We start from the raw sequence: 21,301 nt of genomic DNA on the forward strand, positions 1-21,301 counted from the left end.
TGTGGACCATGATTGGGCAGTCAGTCGGGTGTTGTTATTACGGCGCTGCGTCCCTTTCCTGTTTCCACCACCGTTACAAGACTAACCGCCAAGTCCGCCCATCCCTTACCGCTCCACAACCGTTACAAGACCAAGCGAGCTGCATACGCCGCCGATCATCGTACTCGAGATCAATAACCTCAACAGGCTTCACTCCTTCGTTGCCTTCGCCTGCCAGCTGCCCCCCGCGGCATCCGCCAAGGCCTGGCCCAGGCTCTCTGCTCGTAGTACCGCACTACGCACATCAGTGCCTGCGACAGCTGTGACCACTTCCCTCGGGGCCTCCTAGGTCTATGCACAACTCTGGTGCCGGCGGCGGGACCAATCCTATACCCCATACCACCCCTCTGATGACCGCAAGCTCAAGACATGACGGGCCTGTCTAGGAGCCTCAAGTTGCAGTGTCGCCGCCACTTCACCGCAAAAGCTAGCGTGCGGGTCGTGCTCTGGCCCCTCGGCTCCCAGAAAAACGGCCGCGCATTTCTACTGTAAGCACCAGCAACCTGGCAGCCACGAGGATGGCTCGGTATTCTTCCCGTGTTGCATCTGGATCCCTCATGCGGGGGTGTTGCATCTGGATGACTCATCAAGTCACAGTGCTACCAACCTCCATAAGCTTCGCCCATTCCTCAGTGCTCTCTCTCCACCCTCTCCGCCATGATGCCGCTTGCAACCCTCGGGGGCCGTACCATGAGTCCTGACTGCGCCATCCCCCCTCCCTCAACCTCGCCTGTGATGGCGAGGGAATTGGCCCGCGAATTGGGGCGAGGACCACCTGCAACCCACTCGCTCAGACCCGCCCCAGCGCATTCCGTACTGTATGGGCCCGCCTGAAGGACACCCACGTCAACGTAACCCCCAGACGCAAACGAACCACTGCCTTGCCTGCGCCCGATACCTCCCTCCAAACTGCCCGCCGGTCCGCACCTCCATTGCTTGCCTGCCTGCCTGCCTGCCTGACTGCCTGACTGCCTGCCCGCCCGCCTGTTGACGCCCCACCAGGGTTGGCAGGGCCTTAGATTTAGATAACTAAGGATATGCTTATGTAAGCTTATATATAACTTAGACATTAGACAGAGGCCCCCCGACGACCATAGTCAACGCACGGTCAAACAGCAAATAGCATTATATAAGCTTATCTAATCTTATCTAAGGTTTAGACTGGGGCCATGCGGTACGCCGCCCACGTGCCAGGCCCCAGCAAGATCCTCGCCGCGGGCCTTGAAGCCAGCGACGAGGAGCTGATCCTGCAGCAGTGCGAGGAGGAGGAGGAGGAGCTGGGGGCGGCGGCGCCGCAGCAGCAGGCGGCGCAGCCGCGCCTGCAGCTGACGGCGGAGGGCATGCCGTACATTACGGAGACGGAGCCGCTCGTGGAGTGAGCAAAGCGGCCGCCGCAGCGGAGCACGGACAGGAGGCTGCAGCGGAGAGGAGGCTTGAGCATTCACGCATTCTTTCATTATATATGGGGGCTTGACGTAGACTGCGTGGGGTGCATGGGGCCCCATATGGGGAGTCGAATGAGGCTGAGAGCGGCTGCGGCGGCATTGACGTGCATGGGTTTGGGGACCGTCAGGGGCTGGAGTGCAGTGGGGTCGGGCATCACAGGCTTTCGGACTGTTGATTACAGAAGGGGACGGAGAGAGCAACACATTAAACTACTTTGCAGCAAAAACGGCTCAGCCCATGACCCACTTCTCCTAGGGACACCCCCCGTCTAAGGTGGGCCTGCCTAACTTAGATAAGCATAGATAAGCATAGATAAGCTTATCTAAGGGTTAGGTCCGCGCGGCTATATAAGGTTTTGGCCAACCCTGCGCCCCACCCATGCATGCCCCAACCTCCAGGCCGTCTGCGCTGTGCTGCTACCTGCTGCTACGGCGCTTGTGCCCTTCTAGAACGACGACAAGGCCGCTTTCATCGCAAGTTGCCGGAGTCCGGCCCTTTGTCCGCCCCCAGCGGCTTCACCGGCGTCAACCCGAGCTCCTTGAGGTCCTGTTGCGCCATCAGGTCCCTGTTTGCGTTTGCACAAGTGAACAACGCGCAGCATGACATACGGTAGAATCAAACATTTTGACATTCGGCGGGGCCGGGGGTGGCGCTTCCCAGTGTCCAGAAGCTGTGCCCTGGGTGCGGGGTCGAACCAGCCATGGTCACAGGGCCCCTGACGCCGACGTGTGGTTGCGTGTAGTCAGGCACAAAGGTCTTTCTTTAATGAGTTTGTATCACTGGGTGTGGAACATCTTTCAACAGTTCACGACGCTGACGCGAACACATCCAATAGCCCGACCCCCGCCAAACTTCGCACACCTCTGCATGCGGCACTCGAGGTAGGCCTTTGACAGGTCTATACAGCGCGATGCGTCCTGGTCGTGCTCCTCCAAACATGCCAAGTAGGTGCGTGCAGCCTGTGCATTCGAATGTGTGTGCGTGTGGGGTTGGGCGTGCCACGGCAAGGGGGGGAGAGGAGGCGTGGAGCTAGCAACATGGCCCGACGTAAACGCCGCATCAAACAGCTATGCAGTTAATGTCAGCTACTACAGTATGTACAGAGCCGCGCACATGGGAGGGGCGGGTAGATGGATGTCAAGTTGAAACACCCGTGCCGGCTGGCGCGGGGTCCGGGTGTACCTCACCTTCTGGCACTCGGCAAAGTGGTCCAGAGGGAAAACGCCCTTCTCAGGCGCTTTTGATCCCGAGCCGCGCGGGCCACCGAAGGCTGCACTCATTAGCTCTGTGTGGCCTCAGCGAGCTTTGGGAAGAATCGCGGGACAACAAGTGATGGTGCCGAAGTTGATTTTCTCGCTAATAAGCTGGGCCTACCGTGGATGCTACGGATGCACAGGCAAATGTCGCTAGCATTTAATGAACGTGTAAAACCATGAAAACACAGCGAGAAGTCCAATCGCGATGTCGGTGTCCATGGCCAGTTTTGGGGAGCGGGAGGATTTCTGCTTTGACCATGCTACAGATTTTGTAGCTTTGTTCACATTGCTCACACGCAACGCCGCGTTTAAGACTGCTGGGTCGATTCGGCGTCGTTCCGGCTCTCCAGCGAGACGCTTCGCCTGCTACTGCAACACGAGGCGTCGGCCTGTCACCAGGCTCCAACATGGGCCTCAGAGAACTTGTCCTGGGCGGTCCGCTGGGTAGGAAAGATGCGCTAGGCGCTAAATGCGCACGAATTGACAGTTTAGGTCTGGCAAGAAGGCGTCTTGCCAAGGGTAAAGAGCAAGAGGAGCTTGGGATTGAAGAGCCGGGGCCGGATGACGGTGAGGTGCCAGCAGCAAGCGCCGAGGAGGTCGCATTGCAGCCTGCAGAGGAAGGGGACGTCGACTCGGACGCGGAGCTCAAGACACCGCTGGCAAACCGTCACCTGAACGACTCACTGCGCCTGGCTCGCCGTCGGTTTCGGGAGCGGGCAAGCATAGACATCGGCGCAACGGCGCGGTCTGGTGCGGGGCCAAGTAACCTGGCGAACGCTGGCATCCAGCGCGCCTCCTGGTCTTCCTCAGGGACGCCGCAAGCAGGCGATGCAGAGCGTCACGCAGCAGCAGGCGCCGCAGGCAGTCTTGCCGACACGGCTCGCCAGTCTCGCTCGTCCAGCCCGACGCGTGAGGCATCGCACCAAGTGCGGTTCCGGCGCGCCTCAGACGGCGAGTACCTCACCCGCCGGCGCAAAAGCTCGGACAGCAGTCGGGCGCCGGGGGCGGTGGGCGCCGCGGCCGCGGCCATGGGCCGCCTGTTCCGGAAGCTCACAGCAAACCTGGGCACGGAGGTGAGGAGGCAAGCCGTGTGGGTTTGGGGCCCCGGGTCGCGGTTTGGGGATTGAGGTTACATCCGCCACTCCTATGGGAGTGGAGGTTGGGTTTGGGACGGGACGGGGTTGGGTGGGGGCTAGTTGGGGCATGGTGCGAAGGTGTGGTGCATTACAGCGCAGCACTTGGTGGGGCAGGGCAATCCGGCATGAGGTGCGATGGGTGTGTGCGGCACCAACAAACTGAGGGGCGCGCAAGACGGCATGTGACACGGAAACAAGGGCCCTTCAGAGAAGTCACAGAGGGGCGGAGTTCAATAAGCGTGCGCCCAGCCTTACCAAGCGGTGGCAGCAACGCGCGCCCTGCCAACCGCCACCGTTGTGCAGCTGCCCACCTTACACCCATACACCTCACCACACGCACCACTAGTGCCGACAGCAACACCTCAACTCCCATCCATTTCCTCTACCTCACTCAACCTTCGTCCTCCCTACGCCCCTCTCGCCACCCTGTCCTCCAGACCTCCGGGCAGCGGCCCCGCTCCGCCACGCCCTCACGCGGCGCGTCGCCCGCCCGCAGCCGCCGCAGCAGCGGCCACGGCGCCGGCGGCGGCACCAGCGGCTCCCACCACAGTGACCGCGCCCAGTCCGCCAGCTCGCAGCGGCGCCGCCGCAGCAGCAGCGACAATGTGGCCGACCCCGGCTCGCAGCCGCCGGCGGCCTCGGCGGGCTCGGCCTCCGCAGCCTTGGCGTCCACCATCAGTCGTCGCAACAAGCGCGCATCGGCGCCCGGCGAGATATTCTTTTCAGTGGGTAGCGGCAGCGCTGCCGACGTGCCGTCGCCGCCGCAGGGCACGCGCCCTGGCAGCGCGGTGGCGGCGGCGCGGGACGGCATCACCAAGGGCAAGAACTGGCTGGCGCGGCTGTCGCGAGGTCTGACCACCGCCAGCAGCGGGCACGGCAGCAGCGCCGCCGGCGTCACGCCGCCGCGGCCCGCCACGGCGCATCCAGCAGGAGGCGGCGGAGGAGGAGGAGGCAGCGCACGGTCGTCATCGCCGCTGCCGCCAGTGGCCGCCGGTGCCGTCGTGGCGGAAGCGCCCAGGTCGCCGCACCACCACAGCGGCCCCGTCGGCCGGGCCCTGGGGCTCTTTGCGCGGCGCTCGGACCCACCCGCCGCCGGCGCCTCTGCCGCTGGCGGCCCGGAGCCGGCCAAGTCAGCGAAGGCCCGCGCCCAGCAGTCCGGGCCGGCGACTGCGGCGGCGGCGGCGGCTCTTGCCGACGACGACGACGACGACACAACGGCTGCGGACGAGACAGGAGGGCCCGGAGCGGGGACATTGGCGGAGGCTGCGGGCGGTTCGCCAACGGCGGCGTCCGTGCCCGTGCCGGCCATGCCTTAGGGTTGCAGTCGACGGCGGCAGTAGCGGCGGCGGCAGGGCAGTGGCGGCGGTAGCGGCGCGGCCCTTGAGCAACAGGCGCGAGCAAGCGAGCGAAAGGACATGAGACAGGAACCACCAGGGCGCGTGTTTGAGGCCTTCTCGATCCTACATCAGCATAAGACAGGTGCCGACGGGTTCCGCCCACCCCGCTGGTCAGATGTGCATGACGCGGCAGCGGTGAGGTGTGCTCGAGTCGGCCGTCCTGGCGCCGGGCCAGGCCAGGCCGAGCATGGCACAGCACAGCAGCACAGCGTGGCAGCGTGGAGCTTGCAGCAGCGCTGGTGATGGCGGCGGCGATGGCGTGTGCCGCCTCGCTCTTGGGCAGTAATAAAATGCCATGCACCGAAGTGTGTGTGCGTGTGCGTCGATGGGCTCGCTCACAGAGGCATTGGCGGTGGCAGCAAGCGGCAGGCAGTGTGGGGCTCGATGACGGGCCGCTGTACCGACGCGAACGCCAATCGCAATGGTTCGTCTGCAAACGGCGAGGGCTGAAATGGATACTGGCATTCGTATATAAACGCTCTGCTTCTTACTTTGCGGCCACCCGCGCGTAGCGGTGGTCGGGTACATGGCGAGTGGCGGACGGCCGCGCGGGGTCTGTAGCGCGCGGCACGCTAGTTTCGTGAATAATAATTCAAAGCGCTTCCTGTTGTGCAGTGCAGGGGTATGCGTCTGTGCTGATAGCAAGCATTGTTGCCACAGCCGTGAGCCAAGTAAGTAGGGAAGGAAGCGCCCGCGGGAAGTGGCCCGCTGCAGCATCCGGCTGTGCTGGGGCCTCGTGGCTTTGCGGCACGGCTGCGCTGAGGCGTTGGCCTCTCGTTTGTTCGTATAAATTATGGCGCTTGCCGGTGAGTGCTTAATATGACAGGAAGGCGGGCGAGGGTACGTGTGCGGTGCTGGCACACCGCCCGATGCCCCCTGATGTAATAGCAGGGGGTTTGTTTTGGTTGGTTACTAGCGGTACTTTCAATGTCGTGGTGGTGTTAATTCAGTGTCGTGGCGAATGTGGCTCCCAGAGGATGGAAGCCGAGCGCGGGGGTGACGTCAACGCAGCAGCAAGCTTTTCTGAGCTTCGCAATCCATGCATATTACTGGGTATCACTGGTCTGCGTAGTGGGCGCGGCGGCAATGGTGGTTGCTGCAGGCAATGCCGCGGGCGCACAAATCCGCATCAGGTGCCGCGCACCGCGGCTGGCCGCCCTGTCGCTGCTTGTAATGTCGCATTCATAAGGAGGCGTCAAATGGTCTCCTAGGGGCTAGGAATGGCTGTGCGATGGGACAGTGGTAAGGCATGTTGGTGAAGTCCCGTAGGGTGCAGCTATTTCCCAGACCCCAGCAGATGGCAAACAAATTTGCAACGGCAGGGCAGGAGTGCGCCTGTGCGCGGCTGGTCAAACGCCGGAGTTACTGTACCCAGGGACCAGGGTCAAGACCAGGGTGCTCGTTCCATTTGAATCATGGGGTCAAATTCCGGCGGATTTACACCCCCCCCTTGCTGTACGGCTGGGCTCATAGGTTGGGCTGAGGCTGGGCTGAGGCTGAGGCTGGGCCCGGCGCGCTGGCAGTACATGAACACAGCCTGGGCTGCTTGATGCATGCGGCTACACAGCAGCTGCCTGCATGCTGGCGGCACCATGGGTCCACGGCCACCCCCTGAACCCGTGTGCATCAGCAAACTTCCAGCCAGCCAGCAACTTGTCGTTACAGTAACTCCGGCGTTCGACCAGCCATGCACTTCTGCTCTGCCGCTGCAAATTGTTTGCCGTCTGCTTGGGGTATGGGCGTCAGCTGCACCCTACGGGACCTCGCCAACCTGCCTAAACCCTGCCCCATCGCACACCCCCTGAACCCGTGTCGCTGGTCGGTGCGTACCGACGCGGAGGTAACCCAACCATGACAGCAGGCTTCGTATTTGGCACGGAGCCGTACGACCCATGCACCCCGGGGCGGCGGCGCAGCCCGGGATTGCATCCAAACCGTACTCCCACTTCTACACTTGCGTGACTGGCATGGATAGTCGTGCGTGTAGTGGCTCGCGAGCCATCTCTGCTCACTAGATCCTGGCTCCAGGTCGCTTTCCCGCAGCAACAAACAGCGGACTAGCACCGCACACTGCCCTCCATCCACATACGCGAGAACTGCGAGGGTGCCAAACCGGCACGCGCAACAAACATGCCGGGCAGCCCGCCTTCTCAAGTACTGCATGCATGGCCACCCGGCCATAACACCCATGTACTGCCGTGTCCCCAATCCACAAGGCAGAATTGGATATAGAATACCGTAATTATGGCAGTTAGGCGCTGGCCAATACCCCAACAGGCATCCCTCCTTCCAACATACAAACACACACCGCAAACAGCGCACCTAGCCTTGCCCAGTCATGACTGTAATAATGAAGCCATGCTTCCTCGCATACCCAAGCGCAAGTGCAAGTCTGGCGCGCCAGCTTCCATTGCAGCAAGTCAGTGCTGGATATCCCTTTCAAGTCAGTTATCTCGTTCATTGCACTCCACGCAGCAAGCGCGTCCTGCCGACGCTACCTTCCCAACCTACACCCCACACACCGCCAGCGGCAATGCCATGCTGCACCCGTAAGCCCCCAGCCATACCAGCATCAAGGCTCGCCGGGCCCCTGTCAGCAGGCGCCTGAGATGACTCCAGCCCATGGCTAGCTTGACGCTCTGCTGTATGCCCCTCCCCATCGCCCTCTGCCCCATACCGATGCCTGCCCACCGCTGGGCCCAGCCGGCGCCATAATCCTGCCGGCCGCTGTCCGGGCACATGCCCAGCTGCCTTCGCCCTCCCGCTCCCAGGCTCTTACCCCTCCCCCCGTCACCCCGCGGCCGTTTCCCCGTGACCCATGCCAACATGCGGCAGGCGGCCCGAGTCCAGCTGCCACGCCACCACCATAAAGCCGGCTGCCGCCAGTGCACAGGTGCCACAGCTCAACCGGCTCCACCAGCCGCTGCTGATAGCGGACCGCCAACGTGCGCCCCCGATGCCGACAGCTCTCCCCGGCGGCGGGCTGTTGGCGGCAACACCCACACGCGCGTGCCTGCGCCTCGACTGCCGCGGCGCTGTGCAATCGCTCCTAGCCCATCCACACAGCACAAGCAGCCCGCGCCCACGACATGCGATGTTGCCAGCCGCCGCCGCCGCCATCGCCGCCGCCGCCAACGCCCATGCTGCGCCGCGCCGCCCGGCTCTGCCCTTTGCCCACTGCTAATGCAAAGCCGCGGCCGGCACCCAGCTGTTGGCGCCGCCGCCGCCGCCGATGTCGCTGCCGCCAGGCCGCCAGCTGCTCTGCTCTGCTGAGCCGCATCGCCCGTCCTAGCCGCGCCGCCGGCGCCGCCACAGCTGCTTGGTAGGTCCATCGCCGCCGCCGCTGTTGGACAGGCACACCACAACTACAGCTGCTGCTGCAGCGGCACCGCTGCCGCCGCCGCTGCTGCCGCCGCTGCCGCCGCTGCCGCCGCCGCCGCCGCCGCCGCCACCACCGCCTCGCCGCGCCAGAGCTACCCCTCCTGCCTGCCTTCCCGCCTCCCTCCCTGGCTCCCTCCCAGGCTCCCTCCCTAGCGTCCTGCCTCCCTGCCTGCCCGGCTCCCTCAGATGCCAGACGCGCCGTTCTTGATGTGCCACGTGTTGCCGCGGCTCTCGCAGATGTCCTTGACCACCTTGTTGTACTGGCTCTCGCTGAAGCTCATGTTGTTGGTCCGCGACAGGTCGTTGAACTCGCTGCGCTTAAAGCTCTCCTTGGCTTCCAGCAGCTCCACCACCAGCTTCCGCAGCGGGTCGGTCTTCTCGTCGCCTGTCTTGGTGACCACGTAAACGCGGTGCATGGATTTTAGGTGCCCCAGCGACAGCACTGCGTCGTGCAGCGCCTTGTCGGGCAGCAGCGCCGCCTCTTTGGCGTCTTTGGCGGCGGCGGCCGAGTCCAGCCAGCTGCGCACGTTGGCCAGGCTGCAGACCGTGTGCTCCTTGAACAGCGCGCGGAGCGCCGCCGGCAGCGCGGCGCGCGCCGTCTCCGAAAGCTGCCCGCCCGCGGAGCCGATGGCGGTGGGCAGCAGCGCGGCACCAGGCGCGACGGCGGCGCCGTCGGGCCCGGCGCCGTGGGGGTTGGAGGCGGTGACGCTGGGCGGCGGCACAATGGCACGGAGGTAGGCCTGCCGCTCCATTTTCCGCGACCCGTGGTCCAGCTCCTTGGCTGCCATGAACTTCTCCCAGATCTGCTCCGCGGCCACGCTGTTGTCGCCGTGGATGCCCAGGTTCACGAACGCCTCCTCCTCCTCCTGCTGCGTGATGTAGGCGTAGCTGTTCTTGCGCGCCTGCGCCTGCCGCTCCGTTTCGCGCTTCTGCACCTGCACCTCCACCGCGTGCAGCTTGGGCTCGTCGTCCTCCTCATCGTCGCTCTCGTGCCCGGGGCCTTTCGACTTGTCGCCGGCCGCCACGTTGAGGTGGTGCATGGAAGGGCGCAGCTGCACCGCAAAGTCCAGCGGCGCGATGAGCAGCTTGCCGCCCTTGACGGTGGCCACCGCCAGGTTGGTGCGGTCCTCCGTCAGGGTGGAGCGCAGCGTAAACTGGTTGACTTTTTTCATGTCCTCGATGACATCGTTGTAGTTGCGGGATTCCGTGTCAAGCGGCAGGTCGACCTCAATGCGCTTCGCCTTCGGCTTGAAGCGCATGCCTTTGGCTTTGCTATAGTCATATGGGCGCCATGGTGGACGCAGAGGGTGCTGTAGCAGCCCTAGCTGCGTGCTTGAGCCGGCAAACTCATTGCAAATATAAACATCCAGCTCGCGAACGACGGGGTCGTCGTCGTCAATGTCCATGGGCTCCATGATATATGGCTTTACAAGTGACAAGTATGCGAGCCTCGGTACTCGGAAGCCGAGTATATGGTCGGCGTGTGTGTATGCGATGGCGGCTGCGGGACACAAGCAGCCGAGCAGCTCCCCTCCCCCAGGCGCGTCGCGGGACGCTGAGCTGAACGTCCTTCGATGTCTGCAGACTGGAGCGCATAAGTAGACCACAACCTGCCATATGGTGTATCTGGGCCAAACCACTGCCCACATTGAACCCATTCGAACTGGTGCCAACGCGGCAACGCGAACTTTCAGCCTTCGAGCGTGTGAGGCAAACACGTGCGGCAAGTTTGCCCTTGCAGGAGTGGGAGGTAGCCTGACAATGTTTACAGTATGTACCGTGCCGGTGCTTGCCCGTCTGCATTGATACGCACACGATGCAGTCCTTGACTCGAGTGCCAATGTCCACACGCCTACGCCCGCACCACCAGCCTCCGTCCCACCACACCACACTACCGCTTCTTCAACCCAACACAGCCCGCATTGACCACCTGTATACACGACACGGCATTGCTCACGAGCCGCCCGCAGCTCGCATCATGCCGCCCCCTGTTCGTGGCGCCAAGCTGCCAGTCAGCTTCTTGGGAACCGACCTCCCGGCACTCGTGGGCCGGGCAGGTCTAGACGCAGAGCCCGGCGAAGATGCCGCACCCACTCCAAGCGCAGGCGAGCCCGGAGCCGCCGCTGCCGCCGCGCCAGCTGGCGAGCCCACAGCCGCGCCTCCAGCAGAGTTCCGCGCTGCCAGCAGCGCTGGAGACACCGGCGACGCAGGCGCCGCCCCCGCCGAGCCCGCCCCGCTGCTAAGCACGCGATTGAGCGCCGGGCTGGCTCCCGTTGTCGCCCCACGCGCCGCGGCGCCAGGCGACGGCGGCCGCGCTGCCGCCACAGCCGGCGAGTTCGCGCCGCCTGTGGGCGTGCCGGCGGCAGCGGCTTTCTTCGCGAGCAGCGCCGGCTTGGGTGCCACGAAGCCGCCCACCGCTGGCCCAGCGCCGCCGCCCGGCACCGCCTTCCCGGCTGGCAGCGCCACGCGCAGCCCCGCGGACCCCGCCGCCGCCCCCACACCCCGAGCAGCGCCTGCGCCCGCCGCCGCGCTGCTGCTACTGCTGGGCCGGGAACCCGAAGCCGGCGGCGTGCCGGCGGCGGCGCCGCCTGCCGCCGGCCGCAACGCCCCCACTTCCGTGTAAGAGGACCGCAGCTCTACCTCGTCCTCCTCATCGTCGCTCAGCCGCCGAGCCCCCGCGCCAGCACCCACGCCCACGCCCGCGCCAGCCGGCCCCGGCCCCGCGCCGGAGCCCACCGGGCCCAGCACCGGCTTTGCAGCCAGCCCCAGCCCCAGCCCGCCAGCCCCCACACCACCGCGGCCCCCGGCCGCAGGCGACATGGGCGTCCGCGGCGGCGTCTGCAGCCCCCCAGCCCCCGGCGCAGCCCCTGCTCCGCTGCTGCTGCTGGCTACTGCTCCGCTGCTGCTGCTGCTGGCTGCTGCTGCGCCGCTGGCTCTCCCGAACAGCCGCTCGTACATCTGCAGCGCCTCCTCGCGCGCCTCCACGTCCTTGGCGTCCTCGCCCGCCAGCGCCGCCAGCGTGTTGTTGCGGGGGGCGGCGGAGAACTCGGGAGCCATGGGCATACGCGGCAGCTCCGTGGCTGCGGGGGGCGGGTGGGCAGGAGGAGGGCGGGTTCCATGCATGTTAAATAAGGCAGGGGGGCGGGTGGAGGGGGGACGAGGTGGGCGGGGGACGCGGTGGAGGGGGGGGAGGTGGAGGGGGGCAGCAGCAGGCGTAGGGGGGCGAGGTGAAGAGGATGTGGGGAGGGGGCGAGGGCAGCGGAGGAGGGCACACGCAACGGCGCGTCGTGCACAGGTCCCTGGGTGACCGGCACAGCCGGTCCTGCAAGTGCCCACCACCCGAATATGCCACCTTGCAGTCCCGTGTTCCTGCGACACCAGCGCCCCTCCCTGGGCCCCTGCCCCCTTAGCCCGCGTCGCCTCCACGCCCTCGTCGCCCCCACGCCCGCCTCGCCCCGGCTCTCACCCCCCTGCGCCTTGAGCTTCCTGGCCACCTCATACACGGGCAGTTTGAGGTTGGCCCGCATCTGGCCCAGCACCGCCTTCAGGTTGGAGCTGCGGGCGGGCGAGCAGGTCAGAACGGCGGGGTGGCGACAGCGTTCAAAAGCACGCAGCAGCGCTGCGACGGTACATGCACGTTTTTAAGCACGCAGCGCCGCGAACACGGTACATGCACGACCATGATGGCGCCGAGGCCACGGGCACACTGCCACGCTTGTGTCGGTGTCCGTCCCGAGGCGCAGGTGCTTGGGCTTGAAGCCACTGCCCCACCTCAGCCCGCCGCTCAGGGAAAAGGCCCCTGCCCCACCTTTCCCCAGCTTGCGCCCCGCCCCGCCCCGCCCCGCCCCACCCCTCCCCTCCCCACCCCTCCCCACCCAACCCACCTGTATGACGCCATGGTGTCCCTGAAGTCACCCAAGGCCGCGGCGAAGGCGTCCGGGTCCATCACCGGACCGCCCGCCAGGCGGCCCGCGGGGCCCATGGGCGGCCGCCCGCCCGCCGTGCCCGGCCGGCCGCTCGCTGCACAGGGCAGGGCACGGGTGGCGAGTGGTGTGGGCGGTGAGTTGCGACGCCCGGCCTAGCGAGTCGGCTGCGCGAGCTACTCAATTGCACGCCCCATAACTGCTAGGTGCGGCGTGCCCTAGCGGTCGCATTGTCCCGTCTTTGTGCATGTCTACCACTGGCCATGCTAGCCACACCCACAACCAGCCGCCCACAACCCGCCCGCAACCATCACCCCAGCCAGCGCACCTGTCCCCGGTCTCCCGCCGGCAGTGCCGGGTCTCCCGCCGGCGCTGCCCGGCCGGCCGCTCGCCGTGCCGGGCCGGTTGCCCGCCGCCGAGCCCGGCCGCCCCTGGAACTGCGGCGCGTAGGTCTTGATGCCCAGCCGCTGCCGGAACGCCTCCATTTCCGCAAACGTGGGATCCAGGCTGCCGCCGACGCCGCCGCCCTCCGCTCCCGCTCCCTGCGACCGGCCCCCGCCGTTGGCGGCACCGTTGATCGGCTGCTGCTGCTGCTGCTGCTGCTGCGGGTCGCCGCCCGGCGCCCCCGGCGCCAGCACCAGCACCTGCGCCCGCTCCTGCCCGTCGCACAGCTCCAGGGCGGGCAGCGCGGCGAACATGGTCGCCACGTACCCGCACCCCGCCCCCGCCCCCGCCCCCGCTCCCGCCCCCACCCCATTTGACGAGGCTGAGGCGGCGGCGCCGCTGTGGGTTGCGGAGGAAGGCCGGCGCGGCGGCAAGCCGGGCCCCAGCCCTGTGTTGCCGTGCAGCTGCAGAGCCGACAGCTCCGTCAGCGGCGACAGCGCCTCCGCCACCGCGGCCGCGGGGCCCGCCAGCCGGTTCGACGCCAGGTCCTGTTTGGGGGTGCGTGCTTACAAGTTGAACCGCGGGCAACCACCGCCGCACCCCCAACTCACGCCACACGCCGAACCATCGGCACCATACAACCAAGCCGCCCTCAAGCCAACAGCACCCATCATGCTTACACCCGTCTTCGTGTCTCTGGTTCCTGGCTGGCAGTGGTGAAACCAACCCCCACCGCACCCCGCATGCCGCACGCCCGCACCCACCAGCAGCTCCAGCGCCGGCATCTTGACTGCCAGCCCCGCCACCGCCTCCACGCCGTTCTCACGCGCATACAGCTCCCCCAGCTTGGGCAGCGAGCACAGCCCCGTCAGCGAGGCCAGGCCGTTGCCGCTGATGTCCAGAATCTGTTGTTTGGTGGTTATGTAAAGAATGCGAGTCAGCGGCCCAGGAAAGGAGTCTCAGTCGGCTGGATCGTGGCTTAGATGTGGATGGCGCTAAAATGATGGGAGGTACTATCAGCGTCTGGGAGGGGGGTTGGTAGGAACGGCTGGCTCGGCTGTGCAAAACCCGACACGGTGGCGGCAGCCACGGCGCTGCGCACTGCCCCCGCCAGCCTTAAGCCCAGCCCTGGTGCCTCCCTCGCCATCCTGACCTCGAGGTTGCTGGCCACCATTTTGAGCCCCGACAGGTCCGCCAGCTTGTTGTCGGCGACGTGCAGCTCCTGCAGGTTGGCGCAGCGCGCCAAACCCTTCAGGTGCGTGAGCCGGTTAGAGCACGCGTTGAGCACCCGTAGGTTGGGGCAGGCGCTGAGGCCCTCCAGGTCAGCGATCTGATTCCCCGCCACGTTGAGCATCTCCAGCGAGGTGAGCCGGCCGAGCGAGCTGAGCGAGGTGAGCTGGTTGAAGGCGAAGTTGAGCACCTTGAGGCTCCGCAACCCCAGCAGACCCTGCGAGAACAAACGTTTTGTTATTTGGCGACGGGTTATGATAGTATGGCAGCAGACGAGGGGCCGCACCTCTGCGCTATTGAGAATGTTGCCATCGAGCGCAAGCGTGTGCAGCTCCGAGAGCTTCTGCAGCCCGGACAAGGCTGCAAGCTTATTGTCGCCCAGACGAAGCTCCTTAAGCTTTTCAAGGCCCTCAATCCTGTGTCAGAGGCGACCGAGTCAACTTGCCGCGACCTTGCACTCTTTGCCGCTGCCTGTCCTTACCCCTTCAATCCTTTCAACTGGTTAAACCCGAGGTCCAGGACCTTCAGGCCTCTGCATTTGTCAATCGGCCCTAGCTCCGTCAAGCCCCGGTTCCGCAGCTCGAGCGCGACCACCTGGTTCAGGTCATCTTCCTGGGATATATCCCTCTGCATACATGTTCAATCAATGCAATAGCTGTCAGGTCCAGCTGAAGGAACCGCGCCAATAGTCTGACGACCTACAATTGCGCGCTCGGTAAGGACGCTCCCCATATTTGCACCAGCGGTGAAAACTCTTAACGTGGCATGGCTGAGATTGTGGGAAGGGCACAGGTAGGGCGTGGGTATGCTGGGTGTGCTGGCGGAATTAGTGCGGACGCCCCATGCATTCGACCGCTTGTCCACGACGGCTCCCCACCGTTTTCGTGCGGGCACATCAACAGCACATGTCCTTACACGAAACATGCGGTATACATTCAGTTCTTGCCGGCACCAAGAGTTGCGCAATACAACACCCGCATCAACCTGTATCGTTGCTGGCAATGTTGCAAAACCCATGCGTCCCAACCTGTCCCACCTCGCCCACATGCAACTCCTCGTCCAATCTTCTTTCCGTTACCTAACTCTATCTGCATCCAGCACTCGACAGCACAGCTAGCAGCTCACACGGCAGCGGTGGGGTTCGTGGCACACTGGGGGCCTCCCTCGACCCCGCAACGCCTCCCGACAGCAGCACTCCCTCCTCACTCGAACAGCAGGCAGATCCAAACACGCAGGCACACATTCGCTCTCAGTTCGCAGCAGCTCGCTCAGCTATCAGTCTTCCACACCCTCAAACCTCCGACAGTGGGGCGACTTCGGTCAAGGAAAGCACAAGCCAGCCAGCACGCGCCCCCGCCCTTCTCGCCCCGCCTCCTCGCCCCACCTCTTCCACCCCTCCATCCGCCTCCGCCCGAGGCCCAAACCGCCAAAACCCCAGCCCGAACCTCCCTAACCCCTCCTCCTCCTCCTCCTCCCGCCCTCACGCGAACAGCTTGTCCAGCAGCACCACCACGTTCTCGATGTCGGGGTCCTCCAGGTGCGCCACCCAGTTGGTGTAGGGGCCCTTGCCCGTCACCACCGCCTGCGCCGCGTAGCCCAGGCACGCCACCATCGCCAGCCGCCCGTGCCGGATCTCCGACTGCTGGTACTCCCGCATCACCGCCGGCCGCGTCGCGCCCAAGCCCAGCGGGTTGAACATCAGCCCGCCGGGATAGGCGCCGCCGCCCAGGCGAGTGGTGCCTATGAGCCGCGCCAGCGGCTGCGGCACCAGCGGGTTGGACGCCAGGCTTCCTGGGTTGGACAGCTCGGCCCAGCGCAGGCTCTCCACGGTCCCCATCAGGCCCATCTGGATGAGGAAGAGCGCGGTGACGGGCAGGCCGTAGTCGAAGCCGGCGGACACGGGCGGCAGGAAGCCGGTCTTGAACCACAGCAACCCCGTGGCTTTGGGGATGACCTTCTCGTGCGCCAGGTACTCGGGCGCCAGGCAGCCCGCGGCGCCCAGCATGGCCCAGCGGCCGTGCACCACCTCCGCCGTGTGCAGCCAGCGCTGCGACATGAAGCCGGCGGAGCCGTTGGTGGGGTCGAACAAGCCCAGCGGGTCGAAGCCCATGTCGCCGGGCAGCGTGCCGTCCAGGTAGCTGAGAGAGGACACGCTGGGCAGGATCAGCAGCCGGCCTGCGGCGTCGGGCGGCGGCCGGCCGCTGGTGGAGGCCCCGGCGCCGCTGTTGCGGAAGGCGATGGGCGCGGGCGAGAGGTAGTCGGGGTCGGCGCCAGGCACCGCCGGCGCCACCACCGGCTGCAGCGGCGGCGGCGGTAGCGAGGAGGAGGCGGAGGAGGCTGTCCGGGAGGAGGAGGCAGAGGAGATGGAGGAGGAGCGCCAGGCTGGCTGGGTGGGCGGCGAAGTGGGCACGCGGGAGGGGCGCGGCGCCGGCGGCGGCGGGATGTCGCGCCACCCCGGCGCCTCTTCCGACCAGGAAAGCGCAAGCGCCGAGCTACTGCCACCGCCGCCGCTACGTGAGGAGCTGCTGCTACTGCTGCTACTGCCGCTGCTGCTCCTGCTGTCGAAGCTCCTGGTGCTGCTACTGCTGGTGTCTACCAGGTACTTGCTGCGGCCGCTGCTACTGCTTGGGCCGCTGCTACTGCTGCTGCTGCTGCCGCCCACGCCCCAGCCGCCGCTGCTACTGCCGCTGCTACTGCTAGGCATGGGCATGGCGTATCCTAGCGCCGCCGTGCCGGAGGCGGACCCCCAGTCCGCCGCCATCGCCCGCGCTGCCGGCGACGACGACGCTGACGACGCCATGTTGAGGTTAAAACCGCCGCCGCCAGGCAACGCCGCCATGGCCGAGATTCGCCCAATGCCCCCGCCGCTACTGCTACTGCTGCTCATGCTGGCAGCCACAGCAGTAGCAGGCTGTGGCCGCGGCGGCGTTCGCCACGGCGCCGCGCCGCCGCCGCCGCTACCGCCTCCACTACCACCGCCGCCGCTGCCGCGATCTCTCCCCACGGGCGCCCGCTGCGGCACTCGCAGCGGCGCGCCCGCGTTCGTCTTCAGCTCCACGCTGCCCCCGTCTCCCTCAAGCGACCAGGAGGGCAGGTCGGGGAGCCTGGAATCCTCCGTGCGCTGCTTCAACAACTCTAGCGACATGAAGCGCTGCCGGGGGGGTGGGTGGAATGGAAGGAGGAGTGAGGCGAATGGAGGGAGGGGGCGGGGTCGGCAGGGCAGGGCGATGAGTATGTGGCGACTTGGGAACCAGTGTGTGTGATGCGGCGATCGCATGCGCTCTCGCTCTCGCTCAATTACGCACATGCACATACTCACTCACTCCTCTCGTCAACGTCAACGGCAACACACATGCGCCGACACTCTCCGTCACTCGCTCGCTCAAGCCCTCGCTCTCCTCTCCCACTCGCTCTCTCATCCGCAGCTCTAGGGCACTCGACCATCACAGCAGACAAAGACACAGACGCAGAGACACACACACACATATACTGGCTCTCTATCATATGCGGTGCTCGCGTGCGGATCCGTGGCTGCAACGTTCTGCCCTCCGCTCCACCCCAACTGCCGGCTGCTATACACCCCTCGCTGACGGCATCCGTCCCCCGTCACCGCCGCCGTTGCGCTGCGCTTCCCCCCTCCCCCCAACTGCCCCACCCCGCTCGTCCGCCCGCCCCTTCCTTCCCAGCTGCTGCTGCTGCTCTGCCTCCGCCGCATCGCGCGCGCGCGCCAGTCCCGCCCTACCGGAGCCTCCTCCTCCACGCCGCTCCGCGCGCGGCCGGCGCCCCTTCACCCCCACAACCGCCGGCGCCGCATGCTGCCTGCGCACACACGCGCGCGCGCACACACGTGCTACGCTGCACGCGCGGTGTGTGCGCCCCGCTGCGGCGGCGCCAGCGGCTGCGGGGGCCCGGCCGCTGCGCCTGCCGCCCTACCGGCCGAAGTCAACGCGGTACACGCCGGCGTTGCCCTTGCCGATCACGGCGGGCGCCGCCGGGTCCGAGGCCGTGGCCTGCCGTGGGAGGCCAGGCGGGCGGGCGGGCGGGCGGGCGGGCAGCGGCGTGGTGTGTGTTGGCGAGGAGCAGTGGGGGTGGTGGCGGTAGTGGTGGTGGTGGTGGTGGTGGTGGTGGCGGGGGGGCTGCGGAGCTACGGAGGAGGTTGCGAGGGGCGGCGCTGCCGGCTGCGGGGCTAGGCGGCGTGCCTCTCGCGTGGCGTCGTGTGCAGTGCATGTGTGCATGCGCGAACGGTGTCACACGCCAAAGCCGCCTTGACCATGCAACCAATCCGCTGCAGCACGCGACAGTCTCTCACACGCCGCAACCGCCAGAAACACACTCGCTCCACACTAGCGGTGCTCCACGGCACTTCAAATTCCATCGCCATGCCGCAGACACATCGCAGAGCCCCAAGGCACGCACGCACACACACGCTTCACACACACACACACATACACACACATACACACACACCAACTCAAGCACGCGCACGCACCTGGAACCGCAGCCCCTGGCCCTCGCCCACCACATGCAGCAGCCACAGCGAGCACGCCAGGCTCACAAAGTGCCCCAGCAGTGTGTTGGTGGCGGCCTGGTGGCAGCAGGGGGAGGGGGCGAGGGGGAGGGCGAGGGGGTTACATGCTGAGGCAATATTGGGCGGCGAGGAGGAGGAGGAGGAGGAGGAGGCGGAGGAGGAGGAGGAGGGGGCTGGAGTAGGGAGCGATGTCAATTCCAAGCACAGGGGGCACAGGCAGGGGGATAGGAGGGCAGGGGGATGTGGAGATGGGTACGTACCCCGGTATGCACACACGACGCGGCAAGCCATGTGCGTCTCGCGCCTCTCACAGACGCCCCGCCCCGGCGTGGGCGCCGCACCCTCGCCCTCGCCCCCGCCCCCGCCCCCGCCCCCACCCCTGCCGCCTCCCAGCCTCCTCAGCACCCCACCGCAGAGCTTGCATTAGGGTGCCTGTCCCTTTCCCCTCCTCCCTGCCCCTCCTCCCCTCCTTTCCCCCTCCCCTCCTTCCCCCAGCCCTGACCAGCCCCCACCCACCCATCTGCACCAGGAACACGCCCACCGCCACCACACACGTTGTTGTTTCCCCTCCCCGCCACGCCCCCCCCCCCCGCCACGCCCCGCCCCGCCCCTCCCCCGCCCCCCCCCCCCGCCGCCAGCCGCCCGCACCTGCACCAGGAACACGTCCAGCGCCACCACGGGGTTGTAGTTGTTGGAGGCGGCGGCCATGAAGGGGTAGGAGCTGATCTGCAGGGGGGGGGGGAATGGACAGGGGAGGAGGGTGTGAGGATCTGGGCTGCCATCCCTGTACCCCTTGGCCCGCAGCTCACGTCTCCCCCGCCCCAAACACCCCACCACAGCACGTTCCACAAGCACCCTCCCATCCCCGCCACGCCACGCCACGCCCCCAGCAACCCCTCCCCATCCCGCCACGCCTTTCCCCCCTCCCCTCACTCCTCTGCCTGCCCCCTCCCCGCCCTGCCTCCTGCCTCCTTCCCCCCCGCCTCCTTCCTCCTGCGCCCGCACCTGCAGCGTCTTGGCCACCAGCATGCCCACCAGCGCCTGCACGCCCGCCAGTGTGGAGGCCAGCCCCATCATGTTGATGAAGATGCCGCGTGTCACCATGTCCACCACCTGAGACAGCAACAGGCGGGAGCGGCGGGAGTGGCGGGAATGGCATGAAGGAATGTCGTTTGGTGCGCGGCTGCTGCATGGCACACGTGGACACGGGCCATGTCCCAGCCCCATTGAACATACACCCCGCCCGTCCCAGCCTGCCACCTGCCTGCCTGCCTGCCCCACCCCCCTCTCACCCCACCTCCCGCTTCCCTCCCTCTCCTCCCCTCCCCTCCTCCCACCCTCCCGCCCGCCCACCTGCTGCTTCTTGATCTTGGGCACCTCCTGCCCGGGCGCCGCGTCCAGGTAGCTCTGCATCTTGAGCGCGGTGCGCGTGTAGCCGAAGTTCCAGAAGGTGGACAGGAAGCCGGCCAGGATGCCGAACAGCGTGAGGTAGAGCGAGGCCTTGGGGCCGCTCTGTGGCGTGGAGGTGGGAGTGGAGGTGGGGTGTGGGGTGGGTGGGAAGAAGGGGGAGGGGAGGGAGGGCATGGCCGCTAAGGAAGCGTTGGTGTTCAAGGCTCAGCCCGGCCGAGGCGCCAGACGGCGAAGTTGAACTGTCCGCGGCACGTACACCCATCCCGCGCCCTTGCATTTTACTTAGTTATACGCAAGCATACGTCGGTCTTATGCGTGCCACATTTGATCGCAGTATATTTGCAATGGCTGACGCCAGGAGCAGGACAGCTGTGTGTGTATGTGTGTGCCGATGGCCCCAGCACATCGCAGCTACTGCTTCGCTGGTCTTTGCTGGAACCCCTGGCCGCTGCCTACCTGCGAAGTGAAGGCGACGGAGAAAAGCAGAATGACGCCTCCCACCACCGACAGCGTGAGCTGAGCCCAGAAGCTCAACCAGCCATACCGGCGCACGGCCGAGGTCGCGCGAGACAGCGCGCGACGAGCAGCCTCGCCCATGCGCTCAGGCGGCAGCTCCGGAGCAGAAGGATAGCCATAGTCTACTGACGCGGGGCAAGCGACCTGCGGGCACCCGGTGGTTTATAGCGTAAGAGGACCATCAGACGCTGACTTTATGGAAGTCCCTCCGATCCGCCTCGCGCTCACCTGGGACGATGGCTGCTCAGGCTGGTGCTTTAGAGTCGAAGTTGAGAACGGGGCCCTGCTAGACAGCGGCCCAAGCGGCGACCGCAGCACCGGCCCCGGGAGGATGCGGTCTGCAGAAGTCCGCGACCGCACCTGCACGCCCGCGCGGGGCGATGCATGCAGGGCGCACTGCATCGTGTCACCGGCGCGAAAACGAAAGGGGCCTCAACTCTGCTCGCGTGTCAACACTTGCGCGGCAACTTTTATAAATTGGGCGATTGGTAAAACCGAATGCACAAGGATACTAGAACATAAGTGCAAGCCCTACTGCTGGGATAGGTGCAGGGAAGCACCTCTTTGGCGAGGAGACACCGGAATGGAAGTCTTGCGGCCGATGCTTGCCCACGCTCCCTCCTTACTTTCTTGTGAACATAATGACTGAGACACT

At 66.1% G+C, this 21,301-nt stretch overlaps 6 protein-coding genes across 8 annotated transcripts; 1 reads left to right on the top strand and 5 right to left on the bottom strand.

Moving 5' to 3' along the window:
• Nucleotides 1-2: 2 nt before the first annotated feature.
• Nucleotides 3-1,598, bottom strand: CHLRE_10g454500v5 (uncharacterized protein). The gene is made up of 2 exons (XM_043067031.1): nt 1,359-1,598; nt 3-1,286 (listed from the first exon to the last, which is right to left on the bottom strand). The coding sequence occupies exons 1-2, from the start codon at nt 1,478-1,480 to the stop codon at nt 1,196-1,198; spliced, it is 213 nt and encodes a 70-aa protein (XP_042920429.1). The 5' UTR covers nt 1,481-1,598; the 3' UTR covers nt 3-1,195.
• Nucleotides 62-2,918, bottom strand: CHLRE_10g454550v5 (uncharacterized protein). 2 transcript variants are annotated; one of them, XM_043067032.1, is made up of 4 exons: nt 2,673-2,918; nt 2,347-2,444; nt 1,906-2,050; nt 62-1,023 (listed from the first exon to the last, which is right to left on the bottom strand). In XM_043067032.1, exons 1-3 carry the CDS (start codon nt 2,763-2,765, stop codon nt 1,954-1,956), a joined length of 288 nt encoding a protein of 95 aa, XP_042920428.1. In that variant the 5' UTR covers nt 2,766-2,918; the 3' UTR covers nt 62-1,023; nt 1,906-1,953. The 2 variants fall into 2 exon arrangements, with proteins under 2 accessions (XP_042920428.1, XP_001698539.1); XM_001698487.2 differs by lacking the exon at nt 62-1,023 and having other exon boundaries at nt 1,649-2,050.
• A 97-nt stretch (nt 2,919-3,015) lies between these two features.
• Nucleotides 3,016-6,698, top strand: CHLRE_10g454600v5 (uncharacterized protein). The gene is made up of 2 exons (XM_043067033.1): nt 3,016-3,814; nt 4,315-6,698. The coding sequence occupies exons 1-2, from the start codon at nt 3,149-3,151 to the stop codon at nt 5,191-5,193; spliced, it is 1,545 nt and encodes a 514-aa protein (XP_042920430.1). The 5' UTR covers nt 3,016-3,148; the 3' UTR covers nt 5,194-6,698.
• Nucleotides 6,699-6,921: 223 nt separating this feature from the next.
• On the bottom strand, nt 6,922-10,248 carry CHLRE_10g454650v5 (uncharacterized protein). The gene has a single exon (XM_043067034.1). The coding sequence runs from the start codon at nt 10,068-10,070 to the stop codon at nt 8,838-8,840; it is 1,233 nt and encodes a 410-aa protein (XP_042920431.1). The 5' UTR covers nt 10,071-10,248; the 3' UTR covers nt 6,922-8,837.
• A 160-nt stretch (nt 10,249-10,408) lies between these two features.
• CHLRE_10g454700v5 (uncharacterized protein) lies at nt 10,409-14,978 on the bottom strand. Its single transcript, XM_001698489.2, has 9 exons — nt 14,895-14,978; nt 14,674-14,819; nt 14,479-14,608; nt 14,116-14,409; nt 13,727-13,867; nt 12,907-13,510; nt 12,540-12,675; nt 12,122-12,210; nt 10,409-11,735 (listed from the first exon to the last, which is right to left on the bottom strand). The coding sequence occupies exons 1-9, from the start codon at nt 14,922-14,924 to the stop codon at nt 10,609-10,611; spliced, it is 2,697 nt and encodes an 898-aa protein (XP_001698541.2). The 5' UTR covers nt 14,925-14,978; the 3' UTR covers nt 10,409-10,608.
• A 113-nt stretch (nt 14,979-15,091) lies between these two features.
• CHLRE_10g454734v5 (uncharacterized protein) lies at nt 15,092-21,198 on the bottom strand. Of its 2 annotated transcripts, XM_043067035.1 has the most exons (9): nt 20,875-21,198; nt 20,587-20,790; nt 20,074-20,232; nt 19,726-19,833; nt 19,369-19,446; nt 18,682-18,777; nt 18,126-18,202; nt 17,935-17,977; nt 15,092-17,343 (listed from the first exon to the last, which is right to left on the bottom strand). In XM_043067035.1, exons 1-9 carry the CDS (start codon nt 21,046-21,048, stop codon nt 15,673-15,675), a joined length of 2,610 nt encoding a protein of 869 aa, XP_042920433.1. In that variant the 5' UTR covers nt 21,049-21,198; the 3' UTR covers nt 15,092-15,672. The 2 variants fall into 2 exon arrangements, with proteins under 2 accessions (XP_042920433.1, XP_042920432.1); XM_043067036.1 differs by lacking the exons at nt 17,935-17,977; nt 18,126-18,202.
• Between the last annotated feature and the right edge of the window lie 103 nt (nt 21,199-21,301).

This window comes from Chlamydomonas reinhardtii, chromosome 10 (assembly GCF_000002595.2).
Source record: "Chlamydomonas reinhardtii strain CC-503 cw92 mt+ chromosome 10, whole genome shotgun sequence".
Classification (NCBI taxonomy): Eukaryota; Viridiplantae; Chlorophyta; class Chlorophyceae; order Chlamydomonadales; family Chlamydomonadaceae; genus Chlamydomonas; species Chlamydomonas reinhardtii.

Bases quoted from the DNA above. Each gene is read 5' to 3' on its own strand.
- CHLRE_10g454550v5 (XM_043067032.1), bottom strand. From the start codon at position 2,765: ATGAGTGCAGCCTTCGGTGGCCCGCGCGGCTCGGGATCAAAAGCGCCT. The intron at 2,445-2,672 runs GTGAGGTACACC...TCGAATGCACAG, and splicing joins ACTTTGCCGAGTGCCAGAAG to GCTGCACGCACCTACTTGGC. The intron at 2,051-2,346 runs GTGTGCGAAGTT...AAACGCAAACAG, and splicing joins CTCGAGTGCCGCATGCAGAG to GGACCTGATGGCGCAACAGG.
- CHLRE_10g454734v5 (XM_043067035.1), bottom strand. From the start codon at position 21,048: ATGCAGTGCGCCCTGCATGCATCGCCCCGCGCGGGCGTGCAGGTGCGG. The intron at 19,834-20,073 runs GTGGGCGGGCGG...TTGCTGTCTCAG, and splicing joins CCAAGATCAAGAAGCAGCAG to GTGGTGGACATGGTGACACG. The intron at 18,778-19,368 runs GTGCGGGCGGCT...TGCTGCCACCAG, and splicing joins TGGACGTGTTCCTGGTGCAG to GCCGCCACCAACACACTGCT.
- CHLRE_10g454650v5 (XM_043067034.1), bottom strand. From the start codon at position 10,070: ATGGAGCCCATGGACATTGACGACGACGACCCCGTCGTTCGCGAGCTG.
- CHLRE_10g454500v5 (XM_043067031.1), bottom strand. From the start codon at position 1,480: ATGCTCAAGCCTCCTCTCCGCTGCAGCCTCCTGTCCGTGCTCCGCTGC. The intron at 1,287-1,358 runs GCGCGGCTGCGC...GCACTGCTGCAG, and splicing joins CCCTCCGCCGTCAGCTGCAG to GATCAGCTCCTCGTCGCTGG.
- CHLRE_10g454600v5 (XM_043067033.1), top strand. From the start codon at position 3,149: ATGGGCCTCAGAGAACTTGTCCTGGGCGGTCCGCTGGGTAGGAAAGAT. The intron at 3,815-4,314 runs GTGAGGAGGCAA...CCTGTCCTCCAG, and splicing joins CAGCAAACCTGGGCACGGAG to ACCTCCGGGCAGCGGCCCCG.
- CHLRE_10g454700v5 (XM_001698489.2), bottom strand. From the start codon at position 14,924: ATGGGGAGCGTCCTTACCGAGCGCGCAATT. The intron at 14,820-14,894 runs GTAGGTCGTCAG...ACATGTATGCAG, and splicing joins TCCTTACCGAGCGCGCAATT to AGGGATATATCCCAGGAAGA. The intron at 13,511-13,726 runs GTGGGTGCGGGC...ACCCCCAAACAG, and splicing joins TGCCGGCGCTGGAGCTGCTG to GACCTGGCGTCGAACCGGCT.